At 36.7% G+C, this 27,809-nt stretch overlaps 3 protein-coding genes across 3 annotated transcripts; 1 reads left to right on the top strand and 2 right to left on the bottom strand.

The window, feature by feature from the left end:
• Nucleotides 1-12,598: 12,598 nt before the first annotated feature.
• LOC145086027 (F-box protein SKIP23-like) lies at nt 12,599-14,467 on the top strand. The gene has a single exon (XM_079023734.1). It carries the CDS (start codon nt 13,001-13,003, stop codon nt 14,201-14,203), a length of 1,203 nt encoding a protein of 400 aa, XP_078879860.1. The 5' UTR covers nt 12,599-13,000; the 3' UTR covers nt 14,204-14,467.
• Nucleotides 14,441-16,608, bottom strand: LOC145086026 (Tetratricopeptide repeat (TPR)-like superfamily protein). The gene has a single exon (XM_079023733.1). The coding sequence runs from the start codon at nt 16,601-16,603 to the stop codon at nt 14,645-14,647; it is 1,959 nt and encodes a 652-aa protein (XP_078879859.1). The 5' UTR covers nt 16,604-16,608; the 3' UTR covers nt 14,441-14,644.
• A 3,755-nt stretch (nt 16,609-20,363) lies between these two features.
• On the bottom strand, nt 20,364-23,631 carry LOC145086025 (tRNA pseudouridine synthase 1-like). The gene is made up of 3 exons (XM_079023732.1): nt 22,288-23,631; nt 21,698-21,991; nt 20,364-21,479 (listed from the first exon to the last, which is right to left on the bottom strand). The coding sequence occupies exons 1-3, from the start codon at nt 23,499-23,501 to the stop codon at nt 20,441-20,443; spliced, it is 2,547 nt and encodes an 848-aa protein (XP_078879858.1). The 5' UTR covers nt 23,502-23,631; the 3' UTR covers nt 20,364-20,440.
• Nucleotides 23,632-27,809: the final 4,178 nt, after the last annotated feature.

The raw sequence follows: 27,809 nt of genomic DNA, 5'->3' as shown, positions 1-27,809 counted from the left end.
CCCATCCTTCGTGGTTGATCTAAACGGTCCACATACATCGGTATGTATTAGGTCCAATAGACCTTCGCCCCTTTCACATGTACTCGTGAAGGGTGATTTAGTCATCTTCCCAAGTAAACAAGACTCGCATGTGTCATCTTCCCTAAGGTCGAATGATTCCAACACTCCATCCTTTTGGAGTTGGGCTATGCGTTTCTTGTTGACATGTCCAAGACGACAATGCCACAAGGATGCTTTATCCATACTAGTGGAAGAATCAATATTCAAAACATCATTTCCTAAGTTATCAACAATCATAACAGTTTCATATATTCCATTACATGGTATAGCTTCAAAGTAAAAGACACCATTTAGATAAGCTAAAATAGAACCATTCTCATTATTAAAAGAAAATCTAAATCCTTGTCTATATAAACCATGAAATGAAATGATGTTTCTTGCCATTTCTGGCGAATAGCAACAATTGTTCAAATCTAAAACCAAACTATTCCTAAGCACTAAAGAATACACTCCAATCTTGGTTACAGGCGACGATCTTCTGTTCCCCATGATTAGATTGATCCTTCCTTGCTCCACATCCCTACTTCTTCTTAGTCCCTGCACATTAGAACAAATGTGGTAACCACAACCGGTATCAAGGACCCAAGAAATAGCATGATTAGAATCGTTAGATTTAATTGCGTATATACCTGCGAAAGATGGCTTGATCTTTCCTTCTTTGATTGCTTGCAGGTACTCTGGGCAGCTTCTCTTCCAATGTCCTATCTTGTGGCAGTGGTGGCACTCTGCCTCCTTCGGGTTAGGACAGGGCTTAGCGGGATCAACTTTGGTCCCACTAGAACAGGCACCATCTCGGGCCTTCACCTTGCGATGGTTCTTCGATGAAGCTTTCCTCTTCTTTCCCTTTCCTTGACCAATAGCCAAGACAGGAGCAGCGGGCGGATTGGGAGTAGGTGCAACAGACTTGTCCTTGAAGTTGCTCTCAGCGACTCTCAAGAGACCTTGGAGTTTGCTTAGGGTGACCTCTTCCTTGTTCATGTGGTAGGTCATCCTAAATTGGTTGTACATCGGAGGCAAAGAGTGAAGCACCATGTCGATCGCCAAGTCTTCCCCGAAGTCAACATTTAACTTGAGAAAGCGGTCGACATACCTTTGCATCTTTTGCAAGTGCACGGTAAGAGATTCTCCATGACCCATCTTCGCTGTAACGCCCGCAAATCCGGGCTAGTCAAATTAGAGGCAATAGGGGTCGAAAACGACTTTTCGACAAAAGATTATTTAGAATAAATAATCTTAACCAAGTTGTAGAGTATTTTACAAGGTTTTCGTACATATAAAGAACGCCGAAAACCGAGTTATAACGAAGAAGTTATGACCCGTTGAAGTTTCGCGACGGAACTGGCACGATACCGGGAAGCGTAAATAGTGAATTTACGATAGAGCGAGATTTAGCCTTAGCGATCTAAACGAAAGTCGTAGAAGATGTTAAACTAAGAACATCGATAAAAAGAACGCCCAAATCTGACTTCGTATGAGGAAGTTATGATTTTTCTAAGATTTAGCATAGCAGTGCACAGCCCGAAATCTGAATTTTAGATCGGTCGATTTTTAGCCGACGGGATCTAAATGAAAGTTGTAGTACTCATAAATACCAACGCGTGGATATAAAGAACGTCGATAATAGAGCTCGTATGCAAAAGTTATGGACGAAGCTTAGTCCCTACTTTTCGAGCGCGGCGAATTTGATACAGTTTTGTAAATCCGAGATAGAACGAGAATTAGCCAACGAGGTCTAAATGAGAGTTGAAGATCTCATTAATAGGAACTCAACGGTAAAAAGACAGACAAAAATGGAGCTCGTATGCAAAAGTTATGGACGAAGCTTAGTCCCTACTTTTCGAGCGCGGCGAATTTGATACAGTTTTGTAAATCCGAGATAGAATGAGAATTAGCCAACGAGGTCTAAATGAAAGTTGAAGACCTCATTAATAGGAACTCAACAGTAAAAAGACAGACAAAAACGGAGCTCGTATGCAAAAGTTACGGACGAAGCTTGGAGACTACTTTACTATACACTTCCTATAAATACAAGGGTGAACTCCTCATATTTTCTTCACACCATAAGCCTTTCTTTCTCTCTCTAACTTCTCTCTAGCCTCCCTAAACCCCTCCCAAGTCTACGGAACCTCCCTAGCACGAGAAGAGAGCCCCGGAGCGCCCGACGGCTCCGAGAAGAAAAGCTTTCGGCTCGGAAACGCTGCTCCAGCGAAGCCCGGTTTTTAATAAAAACCCGCTGTAAGTGAGCTACGCCTATAGTATATTTAATATAGATTTTATTTAATTATAGTAACATTGTTAGGACCTTAAAATAATTATTTAGGCTATTATTATGAGTTATATTGAGTGTTATTTAACGCTTATATAATAGTAATAATAGCTAGACTATTAAATTAGTCTCGTCAAGCGTTAGACTAAACTCTAGTGGTAATGATACTAGGTTTCGTCAAGGGATAATTGTTTTAAGAGTAACGAAGTGCTGTCCGAGTGCCGACTCACCACCTTTCAAGTGAGTGCATAGTCCCTTTCATCTTACACATAGATATGAAGTATTTTATATAAACTACGTGCTATGTGTGCATATTATCTGAATACTTGCTGTCTATGCTGGTTGAACGTTTTATACATGTTTTAAAGGACTTAAACTGTATACGTATTTTATATATACGAAAATGTTGGGTATGAGATGGGTAGATGAATGATGAGAGATAGAAGACGACGTGAGTATACATTGGCAGCTATAGACTTAGTGCCTATGGGACAAACACCGGTAGCTATGGACTTAGTACCTTTTAGACGTTGGTAGCTATGGATTTAGTGCCTGTTGGGAATTGGTAGCTATGGACTTAGTACCTATTAGTTAGAAGCTGGTAGCTAAGGATTTAGTACCTGTTGAACATTGGTAGCTATGGACTTAGTACCTATTAGATAAAGACTGGTAGCTATGGATTTAGTACCCGATGAATAGACTATAGCAGCTATGGAATTAGTGCTTTATGAACGAACATTGGCAGCTATGGATTTAGTGCCAGTCCTATAACCCTGGAAGTAAGGGACTTCGGAATAAACGAATGCAGGATAGACGACTCTTAGGTTAAATCCTTAAGAGTAAAGAAGATAACGGGGATGGGTAATGGGGTTAATTGTTTGATGATTAAACATAACAATTATATTATTGTGGGTTGAAAACCCTATGTACTCACCAGGTTTCCCAACCTGACCCACTCAGTTTATGTATATCACAGGTGACGAAGTGAAGTGACATTACACTGAGAGATTTAAAGAGATGTAGATCACTAGTGTAAATCATTGTAAGTTCTGTTTATGCTTATGTTTCGGTATTAACGATGACATCCCAAACGTTTTAAAATGAAATAAATACGTTTCCTCGAAAATGTTTTAATAACGTATTTACCATGTTTTTCTGGGAACACATTCCGCAACCTTTTTATAAAACGAAGTACTCTGATTTTCATAAAGCATAAACAAAATCGGTCTTTTCTGGCCGTGATTTTGGGGATGTCACATTCGCAGAAATCATGTTAGTGAAAATCTCATACCGCTCTTGTCTCGCGTTTTGGTGGTACCTCTCCAATAAGTCTTGGTGCATCTCGTACGGGTACATGTCCTCGTAGGACTTTTGGAATTCGGAGTTCATGGTAGCAATCATGATGCAATGTACCTTCGTTGCATCTCGCTCATGAGTTTCAAAGGCGGTGATTTCGGCTGGAGTAGCGATTTCGGTGTTGATTTTCTCGAGCTTCTCATCAAGGACATACTCCTTGTCCTCATAGCGAGCAATGGTGCGAATGTATCTTATCCATTCGCTAAAGTTCGTTCCATCGAAAGTGACCTTTTGGCAAAGGCTCATCAACGTGAAAGAACTAGCAGCAGCGTTGCTTGCGTTCGACATCTATAATTAGAAAAGGACAAATATAGATTAGAATATGAATCCCTAATTATCACCCAATAAGAAAAATTAGGGCTAGGATCCAACAATAACATTTACATATTAGAAAAGGGATGCCGTAATCTAACATGCAAATAATTGAAGGTAAGTGAATGACGATTCACTAATTCTCCACCACAAAACTTAAACTATTAGTCCTAAGTGTTTTTGAGAATTCCTAGGTTCGGATGAGATTCATTGAAACTATTCAATGGCATGTTTAAATCTCGATATGCCCCTCTTGTTTGTGACTGGGATACCGAGGATCACAAAGCGGGTGTGAATAACCATGCAAATTCACATGGTGCCTTCATTGTAACGATCACCTATTCGATGTGCCGGTAAACCACACACGCTCCATCGAACTATGATATACAATGAATCACCCTTTGCCACCTTCGCTTAGAACCAATTAGTGTGCCGGTAAACCACACACGCTCCACTAACTTCTTAGCAAGGTGCAAAGTGTAATTTCATGGGATTGCATCAATTCACTTTTCCTAAAGTAACTAAGATTGGGAAATTTTAAAATATGTGTAGTTACTTTATATTTCTTATTATACTTTTAATGAGAGGATGAGGTTGCCCTATCCTACCCGTTCGGCTAACGACCCTCCACCAATCAAGCAAGCGGTGGGTGTGAGTGTACACCCATTAAGCGCCATTTTATAGGCCGCAACCTTATACCCATCTTATAGATCGGCTTCGTGAATGAGGCCTACTAACGGTAAGACTAGCATTTAGTTATACATATATATATTATACTAGTAATATCATATTAGTATAGGGTTGTATTTTAAACCTTTTAAAATCTAGGGTTTTGAAATTTAAGTTGTCTAAATTAAAACTTTTAATCATAAATATAAATTTCAAAACTTGAGGGCAAGTTTTAAACATTTAAAACATGGAGGATCAAACAACAAATAATTCCAATTAACAATTAATATCCTAATTATCTATATTTGATTTATTCAAGATTTCTTTTAAGATAATTACCAAAATAATCAAAATAATTAATTAATTATCATATAAGGAAATCAAATATTTTATTATATGATAAATATCTTTAATTCAAGATTGCAGTTATATTTATCAAAAAAACGAATTAACATTGATCTAATTAGTTTATGGAAAGTTTAGATAAGATAATTACAAAGAAATCCCGAATCTGGCCATTCCTGACGCCTGGACTCGCCGAGTGCACAAGGGGACTCGCCGAGTCAGGCCTACTCGCCGAGTCCATTACTTAGAAACCTAAAATCGAATTTTGCAGGTTTGTTTCAGTTAATCAAGCAACTATTTAAAGAAAACCAAGCTAGGCTCTGATACCACTGATGGGTTTTAGCCATAAGAACTTTCCTATGTGCGCATGCAAAACCCTAATGCTCGGATCTAGGCTTTCTAATAAACATGCTTTGAATCCAAGACTTCTAATTACTAATTAGGTTAAATAACAACATTGAAACAGATCTAGAATCATACCTTTGAGTTCCTTGTTGATCTTGAGGTCTTGGAGCTTCTAGAGTCACAAATGTCACTCCTCTAATGGCTTACAAACACCAATAGCAAGGAAGATGATTTAGGAGAGATGAGAGGGGGGGAATTCGACCAGAGGTTCCTTACTTTAGGTTAGGTATCGAATTCCATCAGCCATAGGGTCTATTTATACTTGTAGACTCCTTAAGGATTACAGATAAGTCCCTATCAGATAATCTTCTCTTAAGGCTATCCAAATCCACTCCTAAGATAAGCCTTTGGACGATTTTAGCTATCCTATATCTTATAGAATTCGTCCATAGCATATCCAAATGGATTTACAGTCTAAAGTTTAACTATCAAACAATTGACATTTTATACCCCTTTATTTAATTAACTTCTTTAAGTCACCAAATTAATTCTAATTAATTCTATGACTTATATTAATCAAATAACAATATATTATTCATTATATTATTCCCATAATATATTAATAATATTTACTCTCTCTTATTAAATCATCCTATCAAGTTGCTATGGTGAAGGCAACCCAAAAGGACCATGCACAACCGGATCAAATACTTGCCTAATATGGTTACAGCCTTAGACACTATTCCAACAGTTGTAACAAAAACTTGGTTTGGAAAAACGACATCATCTGTGCACTTATAGTTTGGATAAACCACAGAATTGGGTTCAAGATAGTGAGAACCTTTTTCTTTCATGACTTTGTCAAATTCCTTTGTCTCTTCATACACCTGATCTTCAACTATATGAGGTATGTTGTTTTCTTTCGAAAATTTTGGAACATTTGTCTCTGTTGACACTTCTTCATCATCGTCACTATCTGTTTGACTATTTTCGACAGTTACATGGTCATGGTCAACAACTTTCAAAGTTGAAGGTTGGTTATTGTCAATCTTACCTCAGAATCATTACATTTTTCTTTGCCTTTAGCCATAGAAGCGACACTAATGATAGACAACTGAGAACAATCAATAAATTCCTCATCTAGTACACTTCCTTATTTATAGGAAAGATGAAAGCAAACAAAAAATACAAAGGACTATTTTATTAAGCTTCGTAACAAATGTGCCTTTGTACTAAAGTTACAAACTAACAAAACATTAAAATGATATTCGACACCTCACAACAAAATTCGACTTCTACAAGAGGCAACCCCAACAAATCCTCGGGAAAACACATCTGGGAACTCCCAAACAATAGGTACACATATGCCAAAAATCCAGAGCATCCCTGCTGAAGGTACGTCATATCCCTCGAAGCTGAACAAATAATTGGTCCCCGTTGAGTTCCCTCACCATGTATAACTAGTTCTCTCTCACTTGGGGTTCGAACTCTCACCATTTGGTGCTCAAAATCAATGATAGCTCCATTATGACTCAACCAATCCATGCCCACAATGATCTTCGTCCATCGAAGAAGAATAAGGACCTGATCTAACAGTTACCTCTCTCGAAATAACTCGAAAATGCAACCATGATGAACTCTCATAGCACTCACGGTACGATCATCAGCAATCTCCACCTCCAATGGGTAATCCAAAGCTCCCGGAGCTTCACCAAACTTCTTGCTAAGCGCAAGAGACACAAAAGATCGGGTAGCCCCCGAATCAAAAAGAACATGAGCAGACACCCCATCGACTAAGAACATCCCTTTTCATATGATACTAATTACAATTTACCCTTTTCATCAACAACATATCAATCTACGTTGTCTTCAACTCTTAGATTCCAAGCTATGCGGATAAATGTTGACAGTTTTCGTTGATACACTACAATAGACAATGGTGCCACTTGCAAATGAGTCCTCGTCTCTATATCTATCTAGCTTGGGCGAATGTTAATTGGGTATGTATATTTCCAACATCATAAAGCTTATAAAATAAATTAAAATTTTACATCATTGTCCATGTATATTTTTTCCATCCACATTTATAACACTAATTGGTTAACTTTCGTATGTGGACTAAAGAATAAGACTTTTACATTATCTTTATAAGTCCTTGATTTGGAGAAGGAGTAAAAATCTTGTGAGGCTAATGTTGTTATGTTCTTAATGTCGATAGATTATTTATGACAGAGTGAACGGTCTATCTTGAGTATGAAATTTAGTGTTCATTTTGGTAATGGTATACCATGGCAGAAAAATGACATAGATTGTGGGCTTTTTTTTTTAAATGGTTAGAGTATTTGAGTATCAAATATTTAAAAATTGAAGAAGACATTGTACAGATCTTTTTATGTTAAATATTGAGATAGATATTATAATGATTAACAAAAAACTAAATAAATAAATGTTTTTATTTCGTATAGTTCCACAAATTGTAATGGAGAGAGTGTTTTTTGGTCATCAATAAATCATTGACTAATTCTAATTTTCTTTTAATATAATTGGAACTCTTGGAAAAGTCGAGAAACATCCATATTTGAAATGAGATAGCTATTTTTTACAACATTTATTACTTTTTTTCATATGACTATTTGTTTCTTTTCTTGGATCTCTTATGTGATACAATCTCTATGTGCATTAACTTCTTTTATTCTTTAAGTCCCACTCCGTGGACTTCTCCACAGCTCAACGTTGATTCCAACATATAATCAGACATCATTAGTGGAAACGTTCGACAACGATAAAAGTCCTTATGAATGAAGGTTGACATCGAGGAATGGCTTGATCATTCTTCACAACAATAATCACATGTGTTTGTATTAGAGGATTTTGCACCTCCTTTACCTTTCGGGCTTCGGCCTTCTTGGATAACCAACACTTTTTATCAAAAAAGAAAATGAATAAAACTTCCTTAGTAGAAAGAGATGGAAAAGTTGTAATGAGTTTGTTAAATCTTTGGATTAATGTATAGACCTCTAGCTCCCAAAAATATGTTTATTTTGTATGTAGTTCACAAGATACATAAGTAGTAGTTTAGTAGATTTGGAAAGTACTTTGCGATAATAATGAATCTTGCAAGCAAATCGCAAATTACCCTTTGTCGAAATAGGTTATTTCATCCTTAACAATACTACATTTACGGGAAGAAAATCTAATTATGAGGTGAAACATGGATCCACCATATGATTATTTAATTGAATATTTCAAATAAAAACAATTTTTTGGTCATAAAGTCCTCAAACAAAGCTCTAATTATTAATTTCTTTTTTAAAAAATATTCAAAAATTTAAGGAGTTATCAAACTATGAAAATCACAGTGGAGATGATTTTTTTCTATGGGTTGCGATAAAATGTTAATGGGCTACAAATGGCTTACTGGGCTTTATGGTTTGTATTAATTATGCAAGAATTGCAAGAAATGATGGGAGGCTTTCCATTTTATTGGGATAAAGTGCTAATATGTTAAGAGATGGCTTATTGGGCTATAATTTGTATTAACCGTGCAAAAATAGCAAATCGCAAGAAATGGTGGGAAGGCTTTAAACTTATGACACCTGAGAATAAGTATGCACATTATCACTAAATTAATAATATTTTTTGTTATTGATATAGCAGCCCAAAAAACGGAAATCACATAGTTTTCATGGCTATTTTTATAATCTCTTAAAAAAAATTGTTATTTAAAAAAATAAAAAATGAGATGTTTTTTTAAAAACTGGTTATTTAAAAAAGTAAAGTGTTTGACATAAATATTTGTTTTTTAATAATCTCTTAAAAAAATTTGAGGCCAATTAACTCGAAGGCCCAATGATATAAAAGTTCTTGAGTTTGACATAAATATTTGTTTTTATTTTTTTGCATATTTTTGGTTTATTAAAGTCGGAGGTTTATAATTTTTTTTATTTTACTCTTTTGTAGGTATAGCGGATAAAATCGAACATTTCTATCAAACTTAAGGCTTTAATGAACCGTTAAAAAATTATATAATTCTATAAAATTTAAATGCTTTAATAAACCGAAATACACGAAAAGAAAAAATTACAAAACTTTTGACTTTAATGAAACATTTGAAAAAAAAAACATTTCCAAAGTTAAAGAACATTTCCAAAGTTAACGAGTTTTACATTAGGGGAAATGACATAAATACCCTATGAATTTTCTAGGGTTGTTCATTTTAGTTCCTAAACTGTTTTCGTGATTTTATGAGTAAGTAAAGTCGTTTTGTCGGTTCGATGATGTTTTTGGACAAAATGAAGGGTCATCTAGTTACTATTTTGCCACATAAACATTTGTACCCACATTAGCTTTCAATATACAAACACCCGATAAACCCACCTCATAACTCTATAACCAACCCACCCCACTCACAACAATTCATCATCGTAAGTCCTCTAAAAAGACCATGAAACACTCATTCATGTACCCAAAATAGTGGGAAGCAAATTCCAAAAAAGAATAAAACTCGGTTTTTCTAATCTCCTTTATAATAAATCTACCATCAATAGTTTTAGCAAAAAAAAAGATTTTACCGTTTCCACTTTTGCTCCCAATGTTTACACCGACTTAAGGCGACAATAAAATATAGTTCCGATAAACCACACCGACTTCTAAGGCTGGAGGGAGTGGTGCCACCGAAACCGCACTCCCTCCTAAGTCACGTAGACGCCAACTCAGATTTGCTCTTATTTCATCAACTAGAAACCGCAATGAGGAAGTGGGAAAAAGGTTAGGAGAGAGAAAAGAAAAAAGAAAAGAAAGAAGATAATTGGTTGAGAGAAGAGAGAGAGTGCAAGTAAAAGAGGAGAAAAGTGAAAAGGAGTGCGGCCATGGACTGCCGCACTGCGGCCAAAACCGTAGAGAACCGCGACCTGGGGGCGGTGTGCGCGGCTGAGGTGGCACAAACCGCGGCCCCAAACCGCAGCCACACCCTTTAGGCTAAGATCCATAAATCCATTCGCAAATAAACAACCCACTGAGTATTTAACCTTGTTTGTTAATGGGCCCATCAACACCACAAGATGAAGATGCCGAGAAGAAGCCACCGAATCCAACAATTTGAGTCCATCGAAGCTGAAAAAATGTGATTCTTCCGATGTAAGGGGGTGTTTGACCTATCTTTTTGAGAGGCAAAAGTCTTTTTTGGAAAAGTTGCAAAAAGTCGGGTTTTCCTAACTTTTTTAGTTTTCCTTATATCCAAAATCAAAAGGTAACTTTTAAAATGCTTTTACCAAAAATCTTTGTAATATCCCGATTGGTGACACTTTGACTTTCCGGTGAGATGTTTTGATCTTTGAGAAAAGTCAAAGCACACACGATTATACTTGATAACTCCTCTTCATAATCCGATACCATGTAATTGTTTCTGGTTGCTACTGAAAAATGAAGCTTCGACCCCTCTTCGGTGATTTTTTTATGTATTTTTTATCAAATGGTGTACCTATTGATCAATTCAAATTCCGGAATGTAACCTCCTTGAAGATCGTTCGTGTAAGAGCTTTGGATTTTCTGAAACAGCGTCCACATCCATCCGTTTGGATCGGATAATTTTGCATACATTGAGGAAGAAAATTCACCATTCTTATTAATTTCTGAATCTCCTACAGTAGATAATTTTTTAAATGGTAAAGTGTTGTCGATGGTTTTGGTGTCAACTACTTTAAGATCATATGATAAAGTGAATGAAGCCGGTGATCCCAGATACATGATTCAAGAAGAAAGTTCACATTGTAGACGATTTAAGTAACTTGTACACCCAATTAGTCCTAAAACCACCATCTACTAAAAACAAAAAACAAATAAAAGGGAAAAATGAAAATGATTTAAAAAGGTAACAAAGTATTTAAAATAAAAAAACATTGTCCTTTTTTAATTATATAAAATACCATTAAAGTATATCCTTTATACATAGAATATCAACAAAATACATATGTGTTCAAATAAAACCTTGTGATAACCGGTTATTTTAACGGAAAAATTAACTAAAAAGGTAACGGAGTTTCTAAAATGTTCAAAAACTACTATTGGTGTTTTAGTACAAAAAATACCGTATACCATTTGTACACAGAATATCAACGAAGTACATATTTTAGTACATAAAATGTCATTGAAGTTTGCAAAATGTTCAAAAAAATATATCATTGTTGTTTTTCAGAACACCTTTTATTAACTTCATTGTTTTAAGATTATGTAGAACACGATCATCGGAGATTATTCACTTTCGTACCGGTTCACTCAAGTTATGTACTATCTTTCATTCCCTCACTCGATCAGTTTGTATCTAAATATAATAATAGAAAAATACATAACTAAGAAACCATCAATTAGGATGCAAGTCGTTTAAGCGCTCTAACATATATGTTTCTCTCTTTACTTTGACAACATATCATCATCAAATCAGCCTCATGACGCTGAGTGTTCATGGCCATTCATCTCTCTATGGTCTCGGAGAATTGAATACAACTCCTACTCTCTACAACCATATTTAGGAATTCTCATGATATAATGTCACTGTCATTTCTCCTTTGTGTCTCTTTTGTGCCACAACACTAATGAACGACTAACATTGATGTATTTATTATATGGGTATCTATATAAGGTATATATGTTTTAAGTTTGAGGCATATAATGCGATCAGGAAGCAAAAATGTTTAGCTAACAAGAACAATCGAGTGAGGGAATAAAAGAGATTGCACAACTATTGTGAACTGATATGACGGTGCATGATCTTCGGTGACTGTGATCTACATAATCGGACAACAATGAAGTTAACAAAAAGTGCAGTCCATTTACCTGAAGTATCTGGTTACCACAGAGTTTTATTTGAACATGTCTATACTTCGTTGGTATTCCGTGTATAAATAATATATTTTAATGGTATTTTTTATACTAAAAAAACAACAATAATATTTTTGAATATTTTGGAAACCGAGTAACCCGATGGTTACCTTTAATAGCCAATTCAATTGTATTTTGTATATTAAAAAAAAGACAATGATCTTTTTTTACATTATTCGAACTTCGTTACCCTTTACCCTTTAAGTCATTTTCCCAAAAGATAAACATATAAAAGGGATTAAAAGACAAATTGTCTGCGAGCCGGTTCACTAAAATAGTTAAGGGGCTAAAATGACTAACCCCAGGGAAAGAAAAAGGACATCTTTGTAATTTCCTATTTAAAGCCTAGCTCGAATTATGTGTTACGATGATTTGGTATATAGAGATTTCCTGCAATATAATCTATCCATAAGATATCCCCTCTTGTCTCAACCGACAAGAACTCTTATCGAAGAGAAACACAGGGTGAAATCAGTGTGGGGCACCTTTTTTCATGCTGAATCCCTTGATCTTGTTCAAACACTCTTCTTTCATCCTCAAAATTTCTTCGAATTTTTTCAGTCCATGATCGATTTTTAGTTTCATCACGGCACGCCTAGTTGTTTTGATTTACGTCGCCGTGGAGAATTGCATCTCTGCCGCTTGTGTTGTCTTCAATTCATATCTGCAAAGGAAGCCCGGTGGAGGAAACTGATTTTGATTACTTTCCCCTTTCTTCAGGGGAGAAGGAATGGAAAACCCTTGAGAAAAAGGAGATATACGTCGAGAAAAATGTCGATATTGGTGGATTGGTCGGAGTTACAACCGGAATTGATCGAATCAATTGCGAAAAAACTCAAAGTTCACAAGGATTACGTACGTTTTAGAGCTGTTTGTTCGAATTGGCGAAAGTCAACTTCTAAAACCCCAAAACATCTCCCCTGTCAACTCCCATGGCTAATGCTTCCTCAAACCAATAATCAGAATCGCCAATCTCATCTCCGAGCGTTTTTCAGCCTTTCCGATAACAAAACCTACCGCCTGAGTCTTCCAGAAGCTTCTAACATTCGTCGCCGATGTGGATCCTCTCATGGTTGGCTTGTAATCCTCGAAGAAACCCCAGCAGTTTTCCTTATAAATCCATTAACACGAGTTAAACACCACCTTCCACCTTTATCTTCGTTTCCCAATGTTACAAAGTTCAATTTCTATGATATAGGAAGAGAATACACTCTCAAGACATCAGAAGGTGATGCTTACACCTGCAGTTTGAAAGAAATGCGTGATTCTTTCATCAAGAAAGTGGTGTTTTCTTCCAGTCCTTCTGATTCCCATTCCGATTACTTTGCCCTTGCGATTCTCAACCAAACAGGTGATCTTGCTTATTGCAAAAAAGGTGATAGCTTTTGGAAATTTATCGATAATGCACAATCTTACAGTGAAGATGCTGTTTATCACAATGGGTGTTTTTATGCTGTGAGTAAATATGGAACAATTGCAGTGTGTGATGTTTCCCAGAGTTTACCCAATGTTTCTTTTATCCAAACACCATTACAAGTTGGTGGTGATATGCAGTATTTAGTTAATTTAGATGATGAATTATTGTTGGTGACACGATATTTAGAGCTTGGATTCGATGTTGATCAGCATCAACTTGATATTTTTTACAAAACGACTGAATTTAGGGTTTATAAGCTGGTTTTAAACGGACCAAAGTGGGAGAGTTTGAGTAAGTTGGATGAATGGGCTTTGTTTGTTGGGGAGAATTCATCAATGGCTTTTCGTGCTTCTGATTTTCAAGGGTGTAAAGGGAATCAAATTTATTTCACAGATGATTATTCGGAGTGGAATTATGATGGTGCTAATGGTGATCATGATTTGGGTGTTTATGATTTGGAAGATGGTTGTGTTGTAGGTTTGCCATGTTATCCAAGAAAGTTCTACAATGGAAGAAGATGGCCTCCTCCCATTTGGGTCACTCCAAGTTTGCATTGATTATGGAAGTCTTTGATTTTTTTTTTCATATTTTATGTTATGTGTTGTATAATAGTATGTAAAAGAAAATGAAAATGTTTATAAACTCGTGTAATGCTAATGGTATGATGGTAAATTAGATGGTAGTTATAGATTTGTATGTATATAAGTAACCAAGTATAGCAAGTGTTGTTATAGTGTACTTTGGTCTTTGTATGCTCTATCTTGTTTAATATGAAAGTAAAAGAGAGCATCCTCTTAGTATAAGTATGCATTTTTATTCTAGATTACAACCTACAACATCATAATATCTCTCCTCAAGTATGCATTTTAAACATCATTTATCCAACCAGCATTCCCCAAATTAAGTCCTATTTTTTACAAAATTTCTCTTGCTTATGTTTTCCTTCAATTTCCCCCAACAAATGCGTCATTCTCTTAAACATTAATTAAAATGAAAGATTACCAATAATCTCCACAAGAGCATAACCCATGAGCAAAATGATGAAACCGCTTCGTATCACGAATAATAATCTCACGCTTTTCCACAAGCGACACAAACTTCGCCATGTTATGACAATCACCACAAATCCTCAAATTCTTCATAATCACAATCGGCATTTTCTCATTACACACCAACAAACCAAATGCAATAGCCAACTTCTCACTATGTTCCCCAACCATATCATCTTTAACTTCTTCAACATCATGCAAGACAAACTCCTTATTCAACGTATACCCCACTTCCCGAATTTTCCCCATGACTTCATCTAACTTATTGTAAATACGCATAAAATCCATGTGTGATTTATCACTCACAACAAACCGATAAACTTTATGCTCGTGTTCAATAAAACTACACCCCGCAGTTCTTACAAGATTTTTCGATTTCATTAATCCCCGAACTTTTGAAAAATTGCCCCAACGACCCGCTTTCGAGTACATACTCGATAGCATAATGTAATTTCTAGAATCCAAGGGGCTTAATGTAAATAACTTTCTTGCAGTTTCTTCACCAAGCTCAATGTTGTTATAAACTTTACACCCGTTTAAAAGTGCTCCCCAAACACCCGAATTGGGCTCCATTGGCATGCAATCGATTAAAACACGCGCGTCTTTCAAACGCCCGGACCTACCAAAAAGGTCAACCATGCAAGAGTAATGATCTAACCGAGGTTCAATTCCATAAACACTAGACATGATGTTAAAAAAATGTTGTCCTTCATTTACAAGGCCCGAATGACTACACGCGCTTAACAAATGAGTGAAAGTGACATGATCCGGTTTTAGACCTTTTTGGATCATGTGATTGAAATGCTCGATCGCTTGTTTTCCATACCCGTGGATCGCGTATCCCGCAAGCATAGCAGTCCACGCGATCGTATCGGGATTTTTCATTTGTTTAAAGAGTTCGTATGAATCCGATAATCTTCCGGATTTCGCGTACACGGTCAACAATGTGGTCAAAATTGGAATATTTTTATCTAATCCGGAGCGTAAAATATTACCATGAAATGCGTCTACTAGTTTTCCAACACCTATATCGGCACAACCGTGAAGTATTGTAACAATTGTAGCTTGATCAGGGTAAATGGAAACTCTACGCATTGAGTTAAAATATGAAATACTATCCTCCATAAGCCCACTTTGAATATGAACATTGATAATCGAATTCCATGAGACCAAATTTGGCGACTTGATTGTGTCAAATAATTTAGAAGCCATATTCAAATGACCGAATTTGCCATACATGTTGATAAGAGAATTCAAGACTTTTGTTTCGGATAATAAGCCATTTTTTACAGCAAAACCATGAAGGTAACTACCTTCCAGAATTTCACAAGCTGGAATCAAGGAAATGAGAGTTATCTCATTTGGGTTCATTTCATACTCATGTCGCATTCTATGGAAAGCGTTTAAGCTTAAACTTACTTCCCCTTTTTGACAAAAAACGGAAATAATCGAGTTCCAGGATACCAAATCCTTGTTAGGAATTTCATCAAACAGGTGGTGTGCATCCTTGATACTTCCTAATCTCGCATAGAGTGACACCAGTCTGTCACCAATGAATCCGTCTTTGTAGTTTAAACACTTAACAACTCTCGAATGGATCAACCGGCAAATGGGTATTGAAGCGCATAAGGTTATTGACCTTATTACCGACGAAAGAAGTGAACTTGGGTTATGTTGAGATTGGAAATTATGATGATTATAAAAAGCATTAGACAAGCTTTGTGGGTCACTTTGATTATGAAGACATCTAGTCTGAGATCTTATGATGTGCCTTAAAGCTTTGAAATTGGAGTTTGAAGAGAAAATAGAATTGATCAAGTGAAAACATGGACACCGGGTTGAAGACAGCATCTCCCATTTTTCGGAAACTGGTGTCCAAGTCTGAAGTATACTACTTCGGTTCACCATCAAAAATGCATTTTCAGCTTTACTTTAACCGGGATCAAGATTAGTAAAGTTTTCACTATATTTTAATTTTCCCTAATAAAAATATTTTTATTTTATCTTTTTACAATAACAAACATACCTATATTTTTTTACGATAACTGTAATATATATCTTATAACTTAGAAAAAATTACAAATTTTGCCCATTGGTTTGTAAAAAATTAGGACTTGTAGATTGGGTCCAAAATAATTTTTTTTGTTGCCTTTTTAGTCTATTTTAAAATTGAATGTGTTTGAAATGATATTTTTATCCTTTCTATTTGTTTTTTTTTCTTATTTACTTTACTATTTATTAATGAGAAAATTATAAATATAGCCAAAACCGTTAATTACTTTGTAGAAAATAGTTAAAAAACCTTCAAATTATAAAAATAATCATCAAATTGCAGATAGATTAAGTCCATCTATAATTTGACAAACCCTATTTTTGTGGTGAAGGAAGTAAATTTTGCATTTGTTAGTTATGTTTTAGGCTTTAATGGTTTTAGTTTTCTAACATGTATGATGAAGATAAGGATTGCAAATATTTTTTTTGGATCGACTCAACATTACCCAACAAGTAGTACAAAGATAAATTTATGGAATGCTCTAAAGTTGATGATGAAGGTTTCCAAGAGGAAACTGGAGTTGAAATTGTAGCTGTGAAAAAGGAAAGTCTAGTTGAATTTCTAGTTGTGAAAAAAGGTAGAATTTGACTTGGTAGTTGAATGATGGTTACTTTGGTGTGTTTGGTTATAATATTCATTCTTATGATAGTGATAGGATGATGTGTGGATTTTCAAGCTTGAATGTGTAGGGAATTAGTGTCTCAATTTAAGTTTGGTTTGTTTAGAACGTGTGTTTTTATAAGGTTTTGGCTTCAGATAATAATGTATGAATTTAATATTTGACAACTCACCCTGCTATTCTTCATTTGTTTATGTTCATTAAGATGTTAAACAAAGATAAATGAACATAAAAGGTTTACTTAATTCAACTCTTAAGTGACACATGCTTCCCTTCAAGGATAGTTTGCCCCGGTCCACGAAACATGTTGTTCGCACGGTATTCAGGTATCGCGTGAGTTATCTATGTTTTTTAATGTCAAAAAAGTTGGCTTATATACGATATCCACTCATTATCACAAATAGGAACTCAACACGAAATTCTTTACTTCTATTTGTTCCCTTAAATAATGCATTTTCTCTTTAAATTTTGAGAAGACAATCTTATATTTGATTCCCTCTTCGTTTATGCATATTACAAGTATACTATACTTAGTTGATCGTAAAAAAAATATAAATTTATGTATTTTTGATACTGAAGTGATTATTTATTCACATTAAACCATCTCCAACTCTTAACACTATCTTTTACATTATACTTATAATTACAAAGTAAAAAATAGTATAAACACTACATCATCTCCAACTCATTACATTATACTTAACACCAAAAAAAATATTTTAAGTATATTTCTTTTAGAGAAAACTCCGATAAAGTCTCAATATTTTGAGTCAATTTAAGGTTTAATCTCAAATTATTATTTTTTACAAAAAATGACGGATTACCATCTAATGCTTCTGAATAACCCTTTTTTGTTGGTTTCACCGATTTAGCTAGTATCCGTTATTTTTTCGTTAATTTGATAAAACTATTGAGACATTTTTGAAGATTACCCTGTTTTTAATCAATAACCAAAATATTATAACTTTTTTTGAGGATTGCTCTTGAATTAATGTATATTATTATTAACAAATCATTTAAAAACGAAACACATTTTTCTAGGAAGAGAGGGTATTAAATTCCTCAAATCACATTCCTATTGAATTATTTAGGGGTCGTTTGATAGTTGCTAACTGAGTTAGTGCTGACCGGGTTAGTGCTGACTGAGTTAGAACTTCTGACTGAGTCCATATCTGATTGAAATAATACTGTTTGATTATATATTTGACCGACTATGGTGAATGATGAAAAATTACTATATTACGCCTTGATGGGGAACAACAATTGTTCATTAACATAATAAGTAAAAAACAATTGTTTATTGATTATTTTAGTTATTAAGTAAAAAAAACAGCCACTGTCATACAACAACCTTTTGTTTCACATGGATAAGCAACTCAGAAGCAACAATTAATCAATTTTTAAGTTGGACCATTTACATAAAGTCCTTAATGCAGTTGAAATATTAACATGCAGGAGAAAATTCTCACTTTAGATATGATTCATTCAAACAAAACTCAATTATTAGGGATAAGGAATCAACAATGTATAATTAGATGATAAATGAAAATCAAACCTCAACCAGCATTGTTGACAGGATACACACCATTCACCATTCAACAATACTTCAAATATATGTCCAATTTCAGCAAACGAAAAAAACAGAAAAAAGCTTGATTTCATGTCTGATTATATATGATTTCATGTCCGATTTCAGATCATACAAGTGGAGCAAGCTCCTAATTTCAGATATGATTTCATTGTGCATCTAATTTCAGAAAACGGAAGAAAAATAATGAATGCAGCTTACCTTCGAGATGCAGAGGTTGAAAATCCAGCGATGGCGGAGGACTTGCGGAGCAAGCTGCTGGTGTTGGGAGGGTAGCGGAGGGTAGAGGCTTGGCCGTTTCCCCTTTGAGCGGTGAGCGACAAAGAATGCACGAGCGAGGGAAGAAGCGATGGTGAATAGTATTCTCGTTGTTTCAGATTGAAGGAAGAAGCGAATGTTGGGAACAAAGGACCGAGTAAGCTTTGTTTTCTTGGAGGACCGAATTAGCATAAAATTGGGGACCGAGTCCTTAATTTGGACCGAGTCCAAGGATGCAAAAGGCAAAACAAACAAGCTGATTGGGGATTGAGGACTGGGTCTTAACTTTAGACCCAGTTAGAAGGGTTATCAAACAGGCCCTTAGTATATATTAAGATGTTTGCCGCATAGAATTCTCAAAATGTCGAGTAGTATATATTTTGAAACAGATTATATCAATTATAGATAAATGGGACTAGAGATGAGCATATGGACCAGAGAACCGGCCGGAACCGGTACTCGGAATCCGATGGAACCGGTCGGGCCGGGATCAGGACTTTATTTTTGTGGATTTTTTGAACCGAGAACCGGAACCAATATAACCGGAACCGGTAGTGCCGGCAAAAACCCGAACCTTATGATGCTATTTTTCAAGGACCGGTTCCAACATTTGAAGACACGACAAGACCGGTAGGAACTGGGAACCGATAAAACCGGTAGAACCACCGGGCCGGTTCGGTTCTTGATTTTGGCCGAAGCCGATTCCCGGGTCCTGTCCGGTTCCGGCCGGTTCGGTACTTTTGCTCGTCCTTAAATGGGATGAGAAAGACAAAAGACAAAATGAATAGCTTCTCCAAAAAGATAAATATTTTGTCAAATGTATCAAAGCCAAATTGATATGCAAACCGCATTTTGTTCTCTTCTTTTGAACTTTATGAACAATACATACCTTATTATTATAAATAACAATCTATATCTTATATTTTTAATTGAACAATTTAAAAAAAAAAAAAAAAAAAAAAAAAAAAAAAAAAAAAAAAAAAACTCGTTGGATACATTGAACATGACTGTGTACAAAAATTAATACATAAATAAATAAAGTTTGTTAATTTGGAACTCATGTTGGTTATTTTGTAAGTGTTTATGTTCTCGACTGGCATATTCTTTTAGTCCTTGTTCTTATTTTAACTGTTTAGTTTTGTATGCAAGATTAACTCAATGGTTGGAATTGTCACAAAAACGAGTAATACACAATTCTTGCATAACATCATTGTTTGTACACCACGCCTAAAAACTTGTACTCTCCTTTGGTGGATGGAAAATATATTCACGCAACAACGAATACATTTCGTCTGGACAGATTCTTTGAGCAAGCAAAGTGCAATAGTAACGTTCACTACCCCGTCCAACAATATAAACTCCAGCCGGGTCGGACCCACACCCCGCGGGTCGTATCCCGGAAACATTCACCGGAAACGTCCCACCAACCAACCGTGTAGACCCCACATCCCCGTCCACACCAGCAACCGCATCAACCACCTTAGGATCAGTACACAACCCGATCGTCACACTCAAATCCTCAAAAGCCCGAAGGGCAGGATCGTCATTTTGCGTTAGCCAAGCACTCACGATATCTTTCGGCTCATAATGCGAGTGATGAAATGGGGCCATGAACCTCCACACACCGTGTTCAAAAGTCGGGATCACAGTCGAGAAAAACGACCCGCGGTCGGTTGACTTCACGTCAATCGGAGCACATGGTACCCCCATTGCCTCTAGACATTCAATAAAGTGATCGTAACGACTACTAAAGTTGAACTGCTCGGCCCGCCCGTAGTTTCGACACGTGGCGGATGACGTGGCGTACACGACATGCGCATTTACCGGGCCATCGGTTATTCTTAGAGGCCCGATGCTACTTAAAACTGAAGATAAAAAGGTTGGAAACTTAAAGCGGTTGCTATAAGGCGATCGAGGGTTCATCCGGGCGGCGAAAGCGGTCGGGTCGTAACGTTGGAGAATTTTACGGAGTCGGTTGTAAGTGACCGCCATCGCGGTGTCGACCAAAATGTTGACATCGGCGATAATATCGGCCTCGGAACCGCAATAGCGGTTCCCGAGTTCTAAAATGTATGGGAAAATCACATTGAGGCGATTCTTGATTGTTGTGGCGAGATGGTCTAAATTTACCTCGGAAATTGTTGTCTTCCAATGTATAGGTAAAGGCCAAATGCAAACGCGACCCGATGCGATTAAAGCAAGCATAGGATCGGGCTTTTTGGAGGGGTTTGCCTTTTGATTATGATTTAAAATGTCCGGATTGCACCTGTCAGAAGAACGTGATTTTTTTTAATCGTAATACTTGCTTACCTTTTTATTGTATTGTAAATTTGTTACACATTCACAGCATTAACTCGAACAATCAAAATTGTATAGCTAAAAAACCATGTTGAATCCATAGTGTTTTAAAATGAGATACAAGTGCATAGATAGTAGTCTAATTTAAAGAATCCATTGTGAGCATTCTAGGGTGAGTCGACTCACCGAGTTGTTGCTTCGAGTTGAGTGGTTGGTGAACCATTCTCCTGGGAGCATAAATCTGGATAATTTCGGTAGTTTAAAGAGTGTAGCCAAACAGCGACAGCTCCTTCTTTGTGCTCTGTTGATGCAATGTGAGAATAAATATGCTTTAATTTGAATTCCTCTGCCTCCTCTGTGTAAGCTTTCATGGACACTTCTTCATGGGTGTCTTTCCATTTTTGGTTATATGATGAGAAAAAGCACTCGTCTAAATATAAACCAACTTCAGGAGCTGTTGGGACAGTGATTCTAACATCCCTATAAAATTAAAATTTATAGGTTCAGAATTATTATATTGAAAGAAATTTGTAACAACATACTCCTGTATTATAGCATTCTACTTTAATTTCTTTCAAATATAACATTGTAGTTTCAAAAAAAAATCTTTACCAAAGCATTGGATTTGAAAAATCTACCAAATTATGGCAAAGAAATTTGCTTTCTGTTTGGATGACATTGCTATAAGTTTAGATTTTTCAAAGTAGGAAGAAATTAAGGTATGATGCCATAATAAACAAATGGTTGTAGAAGTAATTATTAATGAAAGAACTAACTGTTGTAGAGCTGTTTCCATCAATGATTCTGGGGCACAGTTCCTCATAATTGCAACAGCAACACCGATCATCTTCCTAATCTGGTGAAGCATAAAGCTCTGCCCAACAACTTCACATTTGACAAATTCGATCCCATCAACTGTCACTGTTGTGTTAGCATGAAACGAGATAATGTAGCGGTTAGCAGAAGGATCAGCTGCCTTGGTTCTTGTGGTGAAATTATGAAAATTGTGAGTTCCTTCATACTGTTTAAGAATCTTGTTAAACCGCTCCTTCTCTTTGTCACCATAACTGAACACATTCTCTTTTACAGCGGTGACACTTTCTCCATTGTCAACGCCATTTACAGCATCGGAACTTGAATTATTGTTGCAGTCCGTGGATACAGAAGATGACTTTTCCAATGATTTTCCTTCAACAATCACGGAGTCAGGGTTCAAGGGTTTCTCACAATCATTCCCGTCATCTAAAGATGTTAAATTTTCCTGCGTACCATTTGAACCCGGTAATGTAGTTGAAGTGTTCGATGAAATGCCTGTATGTATTTCAACTTTTCTGCCTCGCTCTGAGCAGTCCAAACATTTTACAAGCTCATTTTCAGAGCCTACACTAGCCAACACGCTCTCTCTGTCACGATGAGATGTGGGGTCAAGTGCAAAAACGGGTAACAGATAAACATACCTCCGTCGATCGCAGAACTTTTTTGCACTAAACGACGCCGTCACCCGCTTATACCCGAAAATCCGAAACTGAGGCGGCAAGTTGTTGTTGAGGCGTTCGACGAAGCCCGGCGGATCTACATAGAACTTTCCAGAAACCACTTGCCCGACGGCGCTAACGCCCTTATCAGTTCGGGCAGATCGCGCAAAATCAAAACGCTTTGGACAACCCCGGTCTTGTTCAGGGACGGCGCCGGAGAAGAAAAGAGCTTCTTCGAGGTCTCCTTCAATGGTTTTCGCACCAGGGTTTTTTTGCATCCCTTGGTAGCCTACTCCACAGTACGCGAAGAGTATTGCGATTTTTCTTCGTTTATATCTGGGCTTTTTCTCTGCGTTCGCGGTGTTGGTGGTGCGGTCTTCGTCATCGGAAGTGGTGGCGGTGGTGGTGGACATTTTGAGCTTTTTCGAATCGGGTTCTTCTGACGGCGGCGGCGGTGGAGGCGGCGGTAGAGGAGGTGACGATGGTGATAAAGTATTCTGATTCTCCATTGTCATCAGATGCGGTGAATGTAGTTACTTCATGCGTGGAGATTTTTCGAGGGTTTCGTAGGTGAGGGTTTACAGATTGTAACCGTTAAAAAACCCTAAAAACTAAAAAGTACAAGTTGTCGATCTTTTAGCTCCAACTCCGATGCAAAAATTTTACACTCCCCCTCCGGAGTTCACTGTAAAATAAAATAAACAAAATTATAAAAATAGTCCCTATGTATTTTTGTGGGTTTTAATTCGAATTATGATTTTTTTGGATTAATGGTCTTTTTGAGTTAGTTTTGTTGTGTTTTTGGTCCTTCTAAATAGTGAAATGACTATAATGCCCTTATGATATATTTTTTTGTTTTTTCTATTTAATTTAATGTTTTATTAATTAAAAATATAGGTCTCTCTCTCTCTCTCTCTCTCTCTCTCTTCACCGTATACCTCCCCCATCATATACACCTTTCTTTAAACCCAGTTAAACTCATACCTTCATAAGTTCTTCTTCAATAAGATGAGTTAACTGGTAATGAACAAAGACGAGCTTAGATTCTTCCAGTGCTTCTCTCTATGTGACCGGAGAACTAAAAATTGGTTGACAGGAGAAGCATCTTACCTTGTCGGAGATTGAACACTGTGGATTTAAATCCACCCACACCATCGAACCCTCTACTTCACTTACACATTCATCGTATTCACAACCTCCTCACACCACCAGACCCACACGCACAATCTGACCCTGGAAATGCAATTCTTTCTAAAAGACAACCCAGGAGGGTGCTATTTGATTTTGATTTTGGTTAGTTACACCTAAAACCTGCGATTCAAGTATATATGTGTGAGTGAGTTTGATACAAAGATAACCCAAGAAAAGAGTTTGATGTGAAGACTACCACCACCACCCATGTCAGTGAATGAAGCAAGCCCTTAATCATATGGGTTAAAGTCTTCGATTAGGGGAATCCGATTGCATAGATCCAAGAATCAACCCAGTATTTTTGTTCTCTATTTTGTGGGACATCAAACCAAAAATACGATAAGTGTAGTTGTCAAAATTTATGATTTCAGCAGAGATAATAGGAGGAGAATGTAGATTTTAACAAATATAAAAGGAGCTGGAGGTGAGTTCCAGTGGGTTTCAAGCTCCAACATGAAGAAGATGGTCTTCTGGTATATTGTAGAGTGAGAAAGAAAACCCAAAAATTATTTATGTGGGGTTTTTTCTTCATTTGAATTTCCTGTTACAAATATTCTGATTTCATTTTTGACAAAAATAGTTTTGGATGTTGAAGTGTGAGGAAGATGAAGATGGATTCTGCAGATGATTTGTAGGTGAAACGAGAGAGAGAGAGAGAGAGAGAGAGAGAGACCCATATTTTTAATTAATAGAACATTATATTAAATAGAAAAAACAAAAACAAAATATATCAGAAGGGCATTACAATCATTTCACTATTCAGAGGGACCAAAAATGCAACGAAGCTAACTCAAAATGACCATCAATCCAAAAAAGTTGTGGTTTGGACTAAAACTCCCAAAAAATACATACCATAGGGAGCATTTTTGCAATTTTTCAATAAAATAAAAAATAATTAAAACAAAAAAGAATTAATCTTTCTTTCAATTCTTTCTATTCCTTTTTATTTGATAAAAAATAACCTATAGAAAAAATTAACTTGAATATATATATATATATATATATATATATATATATATATTCTTTTCTCTCCCTTAAATGAAACTCGGATGCAATGATATATTCAAATCGGGAATATGTTACCATAACACAAGTAACTTTTGTGTTTGGTCCGATTCAACAAACTATGTTATTTTTTTGCACATTAGACCATTAATGTTATACTGTAGATATCAATTAATGTAACAACGTACATTTTTAAACCAAATTTTTCATTTTTAAAACACATAAATTCTCATAATGTATTTCTCAAAAACATAATTGTTCAAGTGTCAACACAAATCCACATAAAACATCACTATCCCAAAATCCACATAGTCTCGAAATCAGTGTGTACAATCAAGTCGGTGCCTTCCCGCAATCCTAAGAAGTACCTGAAACACATATCACACAATACGGTAAGCACAAAGCTTAGTTAGTTCCCCAAAATATCACATACACAAATAATAAGTCTCTCATGACTATAACTCTGCATGGACCCTCCGGTCTCATGCGTCTCGGTGAAGATCCTCTAGCCTAACGGCTCAGTGTGGACCCTCCGGTCATGTGTCTAAGTGAGGACCCTCCGGTCTCACAGTTCGGGTTGGACCCTCCAATCCTATATCCCAGTGAAGACCCTCCAGTCTCACAACTCGGTTTGGACCCTCCGGTCCGATCTCAGTAAAACACAAAATTACATAGCATATACCACAAAGACAGAAATGCACAATATCACATAACTCAATATAAGCACATAGGACCCCCCCCCCCCCCCCGTCAATAACTCAAATAAGACCCTCCGGTCACTCGGTGTTACCACTCAGGTAAGTATAGTGAGAAGACTCACCTCATAAGCAAGCAAGGAAACTGGATACCCCTCGAACAGTCTAATCTCTGCCTACACGTAAAGCATCTCTAATTAACACATAAAGATCACAACTTTATATAGACTCATGCTAATCCCTCTCTAACTCTTGGGATGGGCGAAAGACCTTTTTACCCCTCCATGGTCCCATGATCCCTGCCTTGACCAAACTCTAAAGTCAACAGAAGTCAACACTTGAGTCAAATCTCCATGTTGACCTGACTCGCCGAGTGCACCTATGTGACTTGTCGAGTCCCTTCGATTCCTCAGAATCCTCATGAAAGTCCATCTCAACTCGCCGAGTTACAGCGTGTTCAGACTCATCGGGACAAACCCCAACTGACTTGTCGAGATCCTTAAGTCAAGTTCTCATTCATACGTTTTGAGGCAGAAACCATGCCCCATACTCTAGATCTGACTTCCTAAGGTTCGAATATGACGTAAAGCTTCGATCTTTACGTTCATGGATGGCATATTTGCTCCATAATGCCAATACAAGCTCCAAAAAGGGTTAGATGCACAAGATCTTATCTTTAGCTCAATAAAGTTCGGGTCTTTGGACTCACAAGACCTCCTACAATCCAGATCTGAGGTTTCAACCTCAAATCATGCTCAAAGGACTCAAATGACACAACAAGGATGGGAGAAAACCCTAGAAGCTCCCTAAACCAAGATCACATATGGAAATGATCAAGTTAGCATCTTTTTACCTCTAACTGAAGCAAAAACCTGATGAACCTCTAGATCCAAAGCCTCCTCCTGATCCAAGCTTTGATGCTCTACTCATCTCCTTCAAAAGGGCACTAATAATCACAAGATTAACTTCTCTCTCACTCTCTAGCTCAAGTGGACGATTAGGGTTTCTCTCAAGGATGTAAGGTGACTGGTGAGGCGGAAATGAGGGCTTAAGGCCCCTCAAATAGGTCACAAACCTGTGGATTTAGGGTTTCCTCACACAACGTCAACTCGGCGAGTCGACTCTCTAACTCGTCGATTCGATCATTAAACCCATGTGACTAATCCCACACTACTCGACGAGTCGGGCACGTAACTCGTTGAGTCACTCATTAGATCCTAAAAATAAATAAATAAACAAAATATAATACCTGGGAGTCGGGAAGTTATAATTTTCCCCCACTAGAAGCATACTTTGCCCTCGAAGTCAGGCTCCAGAAATAACTCTAGATACTGCTCGCACATCTCGGACTCCGACTCCCATGTCCACTTGGATCCCTTCCGATGTTGCCACTGGACCTAAACTAGGGTGTCACACCCCCAAACCGAAACGGCAGAAACGTTCGGGGGTGGAGGACGTCATATGTAGTATCACAATAATTGAATAATAGTAATCAAAGCAACAGCAACCATTGAATTAATAGTATAGTGTTTACATTTCATTTTAATGATACATAATAGACACCAAAATTATATACAAGTAAAGACTCGAAGCTGCTAAGCTTCATCTTCTTGAACCCAGTGCACATACCTGTCTACTAATGTCCTGAGAATACAAGTAGGTTTTGAAAGAGTATCAGCATAAAGCTGGTGAGTTCATAAGCATTTTGATTTGGAAATAACTGTTCTTTGTTCTTTCGAAAGGTACATTATTTTTATCCAGAAAACCTTACATATTCTGATATAGTAAAGGTTAGGTAAAAATTGATTTTTGCTAGTTCATCTTGCGAGCAATTAGTGTATACAAATCATATGCAATCCAAATCGAACAAACAGTTGACTGTGTGGTTCTACCCCAAGCCCACAACCAAACAAGGAACAGGAAAAGAGGCGG

This window comes from Lactuca serriola, chromosome 2 (genome assembly GCF_051521515.1).
Source record: "Lactuca serriola cultivar US96UC23 chromosome 2, Lser_US96UC23_V15, whole genome shotgun sequence".
NCBI lineage: Eukaryota > Viridiplantae > Streptophyta > Magnoliopsida > Asterales > Asteraceae > Lactuca > Lactuca serriola.
This window is presented reverse-complemented; position numbering and strand designations above follow the sequence as displayed.

Excerpts from the sequence above, each read along its gene's own strand:
- LOC145086027 (XM_079023734.1), top strand. The coding sequence starts at position 13,001 with ATGTCGATATTGGTGGATTGGTCGGAGTTACAACCGGAATTGATCGAA.
- LOC145086026 (XM_079023733.1), bottom strand. The coding sequence starts at position 16,603 with ATGGTGAACCGAAGTAGTATACTTCAGACTTGGACACCAGTTTCCGAA.
- LOC145086025 (XM_079023732.1), bottom strand. The coding sequence starts at position 23,501 with ATGACAATGGAGAATCAGAATACTTTATCACCATCGTCACCTCCTCTA. Across the intron at positions 21,992-22,287 it reads ATGGAAACAGCTCTACAACA|GGATGTTAGAATCACTGTCC; the intron begins GTTAGTTCTTTC and ends TTAATTTTATAG. Across the intron at positions 21,480-21,697 it reads CAACTCGAAGCAACAACTCG|GTGCAATCCGGACATTTTAA; the intron begins GTGAGTCGACTC and ends TTCTTCTGACAG.